The sequence below is a fragment of the Hibiscus syriacus genome, unplaced genomic scaffold (genome assembly GCF_006381635.1).
Source record: "Hibiscus syriacus cultivar Baekdansim isolate YM2019G1 unplaced genomic scaffold, ASM638163v2 tig00110418_pilon, whole genome shotgun sequence".
Taxonomy (NCBI): Eukaryota; Viridiplantae; Streptophyta; class Magnoliopsida; order Malvales; family Malvaceae; genus Hibiscus; species Hibiscus syriacus.
Genome location: NW_024062730.1, coordinates 69652 through 79321, shown reverse-complemented (window position 1 = coordinate 79321; position 9670 = coordinate 69652). Strand labels below are relative to the sequence as shown.

General features: G+C 33.4%; 1 protein-coding gene and 1 pseudogene across 1 annotated transcript; one reads left to right on the top strand and one right to left on the bottom strand.

Moving 5' to 3' along the window:
• Window positions 1-537: 537 nt before the first annotated feature.
• Window positions 538-1576, bottom strand: LOC120124393 (annotated as a pseudogene).
• A 5000-nt stretch (window positions 1577-6576) lies between these two features.
• Window positions 6577-8998, top strand: LOC120124461 (pyruvate kinase, cytosolic isozyme-like). Its single transcript, XM_039143125.1, has 3 exons — window positions 6577-6843; window positions 7512-7970; window positions 8158-8998. The coding sequence occupies exons 1-3, from the start codon at window positions 6592-6594 to the stop codon at window positions 8968-8970; spliced, it is 1524 nt and encodes a 507-aa protein (XP_038999056.1). The 5' UTR covers window positions 6577-6591; the 3' UTR covers window positions 8971-8998.
• The last annotated feature ends 672 nt before the right edge of the window (window positions 8999-9670 follow it).

Below are 9670 nucleotides of genomic sequence, written 5' to 3'. Positions count from 1 at the left end.
TATCTCATTATTTTAAACGATATATATCAGTTAGCATGTTAACGTCAAACTCAGATTATCATTAAATTTTAACATAGAATAATGAGTTTAAAACATAATGAATAGTCAAATAATCATTTTGTAATTTTTAATAGTTAAATGACCAACAAAACAACTCCTATAGTCGAGTGATCATTTTATAACTTTTAGTAGTTAATAGACTCAATAAAACAATATCGGATACTATTTTGCTTTTAACTCTTTGGTGATGACATTGATATGAAGAGAAACATAATCTATGCTTTTGGATTAGATAGTATAAGAACTGCAATGCAGCAATTAATTCCAAATCTGATCACAAATTTTGCCAAACGCCAGGAACAAACCCTAATTCCTCCCTCTTTTGTACAATGGCATCATATAAGAAAATCATTTTTTTAAATGAAAAATAAAAAACTATAATATCACTAATCATCTTTCTCCATACTCAGGCAGACCACCAGAAGAACGGAGTAGGATTCTTCATTCATTCATTCCTTTTGTGAATTGTATCAATCAATCAATCTCTCTCAAAATCACTTCCCATGGCCTTCAATCCTCTTGGATTCTGCATTATCCCAAACAAGATGACACCATGATCAAAACCCATAAACAATTTGATCAAAACATGTTTGTGAAAATGCCAAAACCAAATCATTTATACCTTCTTTGAAGTTTTTTTCTCCCTCACTTGATACCTCTATTGACACAGGTATGATAGCCATGTCCCTGGGCTCACCAACTGCACAAGACCAAACCCCATAAATCAAAAGAGATCAAAACCCCAGCAATTTTTTTAAAAAAGAAGGGTAGATTTGAACTCACGAGAATGCTTCTTTGAGTCAACTTAGCCCTTTTCCTAGGCCTTTGAGGAAGCTTACATCCCTTCATTGCCATGAAATCTGGTTCTTTTTCTTTGTTGGATAATGTGGTGAACAATCTAGGTAACAAAATCCTTTTGTCTTCCTTAACTCGTTGATCCATCAAAGCCTTTTTGTTGTTATTATGGTTATTGTCATCCAGCATCAAGGAACCCGATCCCCTTGTTTCATAGTACCCATCTTCCTTCTCCGGTGATGCCAATGCCGCTCTTGGCTTATTCGTTCCCAAACCCGAATTTCTGTCCCAAAACCCAAATCTCAGATCTATTCATTACACTTGAAAACTTATTTACTAGTTCTGGGTAATCAATAAACAAAACAGATAAACAAAAAAAAGTGAAAAAGAAATTGGATTTCTTCTTCTTTCTCTTACATTTTATGATGACTGACAACAGGAGAGGAGCCGATTTTTTTGTTGGGCAAAGGTAAAGACTGTGGCGTCGGGGAACTGCCGCCGCCTCTGGTGGTGGTGTTTTTTGAGTTTGTTGGGACATCTTAGCTTCTTTCTGCTTCCCCATTGCAACAGGAAATCTTTCTCCATTTTCGCTTCTTGCATTTTCATTTACTTTACTCTCAAATATCTGCCAACGAATGTAGGAGTTAACAATGGCTTCAACTCTCAACTCGAAAACTGTATCTAATACGCCGCTTGTGTTTTCTTCACCAACACCACTCATGCGGTCACCTCTCTTCCTCTTACACCCTATTTTAATTTTTAATCTTCTTTTCTATTTGTATAAATAATGTTATTGTTATTTTCAAGTTTCTATCTAGTTATAATTATAAAATTAGTATTTAAATTTAAATAGTTATTTTAACTCATATTATATATATTTTAGTATTTTAATATTTAATATTTTAAATTATTATATAAAAATTATTAATTGACTAACGGTAAACGTGTGTTACTTATATAATATTTTATATGTGTTTAATTGATGCGTGTTATATGTTATGCCACTCAAATTAATGATGTGTCATGTGTCACGACTAAAAAATATTGATATAACATGTGTCATGCATCAAAGTATTGACATGTCATATCATAAGTTAACCAAAGTGATGACATTGCGCATGTCACATCCCTAATTAAGCATATTTAAAAATTTTACGTCAGCAACATACGTCGATCGTTAGTTAAATGATGGTTTCCATCCAAATGAGGTTATTTTAATCAAAATTGATCGTGGAAGATAAAATATTTTAAAAATAAAATAGAGAACAAAATAATTATTTGAACAAACATTAGAGCTAATTTTGTTATTAGACTTTTTTTCTATTATTTGCTAGTAGAAATTATAAAATGAGATGATGAAAACTAAACTTAAGTTTTATTATATATATTACGTAATAACAAAATAATATCCCGAACAATTGACTAACTAGTTAGTTTGACTCTTAATTTTTAAAAGTATTTTGGAACAATTTTTTCCATAAATAGAAATTATTAATCAACAAAATGTAAACGTTCCAAAATATGAATTTTTTTTTACCCTAAAATAAAATATTATGAGCAAAATACTCTAAAATTTATAAGAGTTAAAGTGATTAATTAATCAAATGTAAGATTCCATCAATTATTTATACCCATAAAAAGAATGAACCCTACAGCACAACTATTAGACTTTAAATTATATTATCATGATCGAATCAAATAACTTCATAGATTAAAAAGCTATTATTATTTCTTGAGATTCCGAATTCAAACACTGTATATACTAAGAATATAAACACTAATTGTCAAATGAAAATCTTTAAACAAATAGTTATATAAAAAAAATTATACCACCATATGTCAACCGACTCCACTCCATCCAAATAAACTTGACAACTACCTCACCAACGATTTCCCTTTATATTTTATTGTTAATTAAATTAATACCTAACTAATATCATGAACGAGGTAATAATTTAAACTAATATCTAACTAAATTTAAAAAAAAGAGTACTGAATTACACCTTGAAACTAAATTCAAGTATCAAAATATAAATTAAAAAAATTGGATTTTTTACTTTCTAATCCCAGAAGCCAAAGGAGAAGGAAATCTGTCCCGTTCTTTAACAGAATATTGCACTAAACATGGAAAATGAAGTAAACAAAGAACCTGTGATCTTTTAACCTAATAATAGACTACTTCCATATACAGGTTTTCGGGGACACGGGTAATTATAATTATACAAGAGCAATAAGCATATGTTGATTAGAAGGTATCAAAAGCCTTATTAAACATTGGGTTGTTTAACGGTGTATTAAACTGAAAGGGCTGACTGTCATTGGATGATAAAATGTAATATTTTTTTTTAAAAAAAATTCTTAAGTTATTGATAACATATTTTTATAAATGTGAATGTTCAAATTCTCCAAGTGAAATAAGATTTTTTTATCGTTAAAATTATTTAATAAATTTAATATTTTTAACGCAATATATATGCATGCATGCATGCATGTTTTCTTTGTTTTTGGAATGTTGGTCGAAAAATGAATGTCTATGGGCAGTGGGCATGTGGTTTTGTTATCACTTTGATTCAGAGGCATGGTGTCTATGGGCAGTGGGCGTATTGCTTTGTTATTCCTATGGATGGTATTTGTGAGTGCTTGCTTTGTCCAACTGATTTGACGTTGGTGTTTGTGAAAGACCGGACAGGCACAATGTCAGAGACAATATTAGCTGTTTAGCGGCTCAAATCCATATCAACAACTTAGAATGGAGCAGCTTTAATTTTTTTTTCCATATCTAATTCTTTTATGTTGTGGATTTTAAAATTAATATTTTTATATATTAAAAGGATTAATGCCTAAATAAGTGCTTAAACTATAACTTTTGTATCAAATAGGTACCTACATTATTTTTTGACCTATCTAGATGGCTAACGTTACAAAACGATACCCCTTTAAGTTTCCGGGCCGTTAACAACGTTAGTTTTTTCGTTAAGTGACACATGTCACAACTTGATAATTTTAAAAATTTTATGGTAAATTTTAAAAAATAAAATTATATATTTTAAAAAAAGAAAAACATAAATTTTGAAATAACCCCTAAACTTTGAAAACCTTCATTTCAACCCCTATACTCACTCCGACTGTCATCTTTTGTCGTCGAAGAAGCTTCACCCAACCTCCTCTCCCCCCGACGACCAAAACCCCTATGAAATCGTGATTAGTTGACGATCGATCGACGACAAATCAACGTTTTAAATCCCACGAACCCAAGGATGAAAATCGCAATCCACACAATTTCGACAGTGAATCAGCTATAACTACGACGACATTTAACTAGGATGATGGCAATGACTACGTCAGCGGCAGTGGTCATGGCCGGAGAGGGCGTCGACGTCAAATTAAGGTTATAATTTGAGATTTGAGGTTGTTTCATAATATAAGAAAAGGCTCATTGTTACAAATATAATAATATTTTTAATATTTTTTAAATAAATAAATTTTAAAATTATCATATTATGACACGTGCCACTTAATGGGGAAAATTAACGGTGTTGACGGCCCGGGCACCTAAAGTGTTAACGTTTGTAACGTAAGGCACCCGGATGACCCAAAAAATGTAGGCACTTATTTGACAAAAAAAAAAACATAGTTTGGGCACTTATTTGGGCATCAAGCCTTATTAAAATTTGATAATTTATTTTTATAAACTTTTTTTTAAAAAATAACTAATTTGAAATATATGAATATAAACAATTTTAAATATTTTCATCAAAGTATGTATATGATATTTTATTTTATAAAAAATTCCTTTAATAATTTATTTTTAAAATTATCTGAATGTAACACGTGTCATTTAATATAAATTTTTAACGATAGTTATGGTCCAGAGACTTAAAATGATAACATTTGTAACATTAGTTACTTGAATTAACTTAAAAAAATTTAGACGTCTAAATGGGAAAAATACAAATAGCTTAGAAAGTTTTTTATTTAAGTCCAATCTTTCTTACTTATTGATAGAACGCGCATACACGCCAGACACATAATCTAAAAGTTTTTTATTATATTCATTTATTACATGTTTAATATTTAAACTATCAATTTTAATTCGTTTTAATTTTTTAATTTTTTAAAAATCACACTTAAAGTTTAATTTTTGTTATTTTAATACTCATGTTCAAAATTTAACGTGAAATTTTGATTTTTTTTTTAAATTTAAGTACTAAATGGATCAAAATTGATAGCTTAGGTAATAAACATGTTAAGTTTTTAACAGCGGGATACTAAAATGAAACAAAAACTAAATATTAGATAATATTTTGAAAAAATTGAAAGTTTAAGTATTAAAATAAAAATAATTTAAACATTTATTTTAACTAAACCTTATTAAAACATTAAATTTTATTAATTCTTTACATATAAATTATTAAACTATTAGTTTAAAAATTAGTGATTTTAACAATAGGACGTACAGTTTGTCTAATAGCGGTGTATAAAAAGATTAGATTCAATGGATTTGATCCGTTGAGCTATTGATCCGATACAAAAATTCATATACTCTACCTGTTTTTTATTTTCGGATAATTTGGATCGGATATATAATTTTTTTTTAATAATCGGATCGGATATGATCAAACAAATTTTAATTTTTAATTATCCGAAAATTCGAAAAAAAATTGAGCCCTTAGATTTTAGATACATTTAGTCCAATGAATGGGTAACTCACTACCCTATTAAAATTCTAACCCAGTAAAAATTAAGATATTTAATTATTTATTGTGGGTAAGTAACTAAGGGGTTGTTTGTTTGTCTCTTAATAGAATCATTCACGCGTTTTTTCGTATATCTGAATGATTCAGTGCTGACTGATTCAACAAAACAATGCTGAATGATTCAGCACAGAAGTACATTTTGAATCATTCAGAGCTAATTATCAAATAACATGTCACATTCAGAGCCAAACCATTCAGAGCCTCTGAATCATTCAACATTTTAATCATTCAGCATTTGAATCATTTAGATATGCGAAACAAACGTGTTGAATGGTTCTATTAAGAGACAAACAAACAGCCCCTTAGTTACTTACCCACAATAAATAATTAAATATCTTAATTTGAATTATTCAACATTTGAATCATTTAACGCTTAATCATTCTGAAATAAATAAAAAACCCCTAAGTTTATAAAAAAAATAGTAGAAGTATCGAAAAACTTACATTAAATCACAAAATTTATTTATTTTTTCAAATTAAATTTTAAATTAAAATTCAGATATTCGAATATCTGATCTAAAAATTTAAATATTTAATCTTTTTAAATCGAATACTGATCACTATTTTAAGTATTCAAAATTTTTAAATATATAAAAATAAAGAAAATTTTGGATATGTAACATTGCGTATACGGCGATATTGGCTTTTGGCTTCTGGAAATTCTAGTTGTCGGTTTTTTCAAGGGTCAGATAACAGTAACCTCCGAAATCTGCGAAGCTTGTCAAATCAAAATCAACAAATTCAAAAGTGTATCGCCAGAATGTTGTACGATTTTGATTTTTGAGAGGAACATGTTCTCTTCTGCCTTTCCATTGACCAGTGATTCCCGTCTTTCTTTCCTTTAATTTATTATTATTATTATTATTTTGTTTTGCACTAAATAAATACTCGTCTCCTCCCACCCTTCTGTACCGCTCTCATCTAAAGTTTCAGCCTTTACTCTGTTGAACAACCAAAAAAGATTTTTTTTTTTTTTTAAATGGATATGAATAACAATCATGAAGGAGTTCCCTTTGAAACGGAGAAGAAACCCAAGACGAAGATCGTATGCACGCTGGGTCCTGCATCTAGATCAATCCCCATGATCGAGAAGCTGTTGAAAACCGGCATGAACGTCGCCCGTTTCAACTTCTCCCATGGATCTCACGAATACCATCAGGAAACCCTCGATAATCTCAGGACCGCCATGCTCAACACCGGTATTCTCTGCGCCGTCATGCTCGACACCAAGGCTCGTATTTCTTCTAAACCCTCTTCTTTCTTTCTTTCTTTTAATCTCTTCTGTCTGCTTGTTTTCTTTCTTCTTTTCGTTTCTGATAACAGTATGATCGTAGATCTAAGCTTCAATCTGCATGCTTATATAGTTTGCTTAGCAGCAATCAAAGTGCTTGATGATATGCTCCAACTATTGTTCTGACCACTTCTTATTTGCTAGTTCTTGTGTTTATTGCTTGCTTTATAAGGATCATGTTTGATCTTGTTGCCATTAGTGATGATTACTGAATAATCGCTAATATTAGTATAATTGGTTCTCAAATCCAAGCTTATGTTCTCTGTTCTTTTAATAGTCATCCATGGTCCAAGCAGATGCTATCATCACTTCTGACATATATATGTTGATTCCTATAATATTGGAAGAATGTGTATTAGGAACGAGTAGATACTCTTATATTATTCCGAATCTTCATTTTCCTCGGCGACTTGCGTTTGACATACAGACATAGTATTAAATTACGGTCGCATATGTGGTTGCGGTGTCACGGTGATCTTGACCTGTGTATTAACACGAGCAATGTCCACAATCTTGTATAAAGGATTGGAGTTTTGTTTATTTTTGTCTTAAGTACGACCTGGAAAATCTGATTAATTGTAGCTGTTTCTTCATTTGTGAACTTCCAGGGTCCTGAGATCCGAACTGGTTTTCTGAAGGATGGAAAAATTCAGCTCAAACAGGGTCAAGAAATCACGATAACGACCGATTATACCATAAAGGGCGATGAGAAAATGATCAGTATGAGTTACAAAAAGTTGGCTGAGGATGTCAAACCGGGGATGGTCATACTTTGTGCGGACGGCACAATCTCGTTTACGGTCTTGTCTTGTGACAAAGAGAAGGGTTTGGTTCACTGTCGCTGCGAGAATTCCGCGATGCTCGGTGAGAGGAAGAATGTTAATCTTCCGGGGGTTGTGGTCGACCTTCCAACCTTGACTGAAAAGGACAAGGAAGATATCCTTCAATGGGGAGTTCCGAACCAAATTGACATGATTGCTCTTTCTTTTGTTCGGAAAGGCTCAGATCTCGTGGAGGTTCGCAAGCTGCTCGGAAAGCATGCTAAGAATATTCTTCTCATGTCAAAGGTCTGTTTGAAGTATTTCAGATATGATTTGTATTTTGTTCTACATGTTGTTAATAGGGTGTTTTAAAGAAGAAAATCATATGATAGTGTGATCCAATGATGATAATTTCTTGGGGAGGAAGAAATTGTTTAGTGCATGTATCTATGTGGGCAGGGTTAATGTTTTACTCTTTGAAATGATATTGCAGGTCGAAAATCAAGAAGGGGTAGCAAATTTTGATGACATCCTTGCAAACTCGGATGCGTTTATGGTGGCAAGAGGTGACCTCGGAATGGAGATTCCGATCGAAAAGATATTTCTCGCGCAGAAGGTGATGGTTTACAAGTGCAACATTCAAGGAAAACCAGTTGTCACTGCAACGCAAATGCTAGAATCCATGATAAAATCTCCCCGGCCAACAAGGGCCGAAGCAACCGACGTTGCCAATGCAGTTCTCGATGGCACAGACTGTGTGATGTTAAGTGGTGAGACTGCTGCTGGAGCCTACCCGGAACTTGCTGTTCGTACCATGGCCAAAATATGTGTAGAAGCGGAAAGCACTCTCGACTATGGAGATGTCTTCAAAAGGGTTATGGAACACTCACCAGTGCCAATGAGTCCGTTAGAAAGCCTGGCTTCTTCAGCTGTTAGAACAGCAAATTCAGCCAAAGCAGCTCTTATATTGGTCTTAACCAGGGGAGGAAGCACTGCAAAGCTGGTGGCTAAGTACCGGCCCGGAACGCCAATTTTATCCGTGGTCGTCCCTGAGATCATAACCGACTCGTTCGATTGGTCATGCAGCGACGAATCTCCAGCGAGACACAGCCTAGTGTATCGCGGTTTGATCCCGGTTTTATATGCAGGATCCGCCAGAGCTTCTGATGAAGAAACAACCGAGGAAGCTTTGGAGTTTGCTGTGCAGCATGCCAAGGCGAAGGGACTCTGCCGGAAAGGGGATTCCATCGTCGCTCTGCATCGGATCGGAACAGCATCTGTGATCAAGATCTTGACTGCAAAGTGAGGTTAAACATTTTGAATGTCATTTTTTGTGAAGGTTTTCCCTGGTGCAGAGGGGATTACACACACTGCTAGCATCTGTTTTTGTTTTTGTTTTAGTTTTGGATGCAGAACAAAGGGTTATAAAGATCACAAGTACAATGTCGTCATATGATATTTGGGACCTAAAACCACTTAATTTATTTTTACGGAACTATGATTCTTATGAACAGATGATGAGTTTGATTTCTACACTGCATTCCTTTGGATAGTGCCTTGAAGCTGTCTCTTGCATTGCATATCTCCCTGTGAAATTAATTGCTAATAGTGTATTTGGGGATGGCCATGCATTGTATCGGACTTGTTCGTTGACAAGGCCGGTTTGGAATTGTCTTTCATTCCAAGGCGTAACTTGTACCCACGAGCTTCATTATTTGCCCGGAGTTCGCCCCCCACGACCCTCTTATCCATTCTTATTCGATCATAGGGAGGAGCAAGGCAAAATAAAAAAATTCACATCGGGTTTAGGGATAATCAGGCTCGTATAGTAGGCCTCCTTCGCCACTCCACTAATGGCTCGGCTTCATCCTAGAAGCTACTGCTTCCGTCTCTCTAGGCTTCGCTCTCGCTCATGACTTGTATTGTAATCATAGTCTTGTAGTCGGCCCGGAATGCCTGTGTAGTCTTTCTAATGCTAATGTCTTCTTCCTTGCCGCCAACGTACG

Bases quoted from the DNA above. Each gene is read 5' to 3' on its own strand.
- LOC120124461 (XM_039143125.1), top strand. From the start codon at position 6,592: ATGGATATGAATAACAATCATGAAGGAGTTCCCTTTGAAACGGAGAAG. The intron at 6,844-7,511 runs GCTCGTATTTCT...GTGAACTTCCAG, and splicing joins CCGTCATGCTCGACACCAAG to GGTCCTGAGATCCGAACTGG. The intron at 7,971-8,157 runs GTCTGTTTGAAG...ATGATATTGCAG, and splicing joins ATATTCTTCTCATGTCAAAG to GTCGAAAATCAAGAAGGGGT.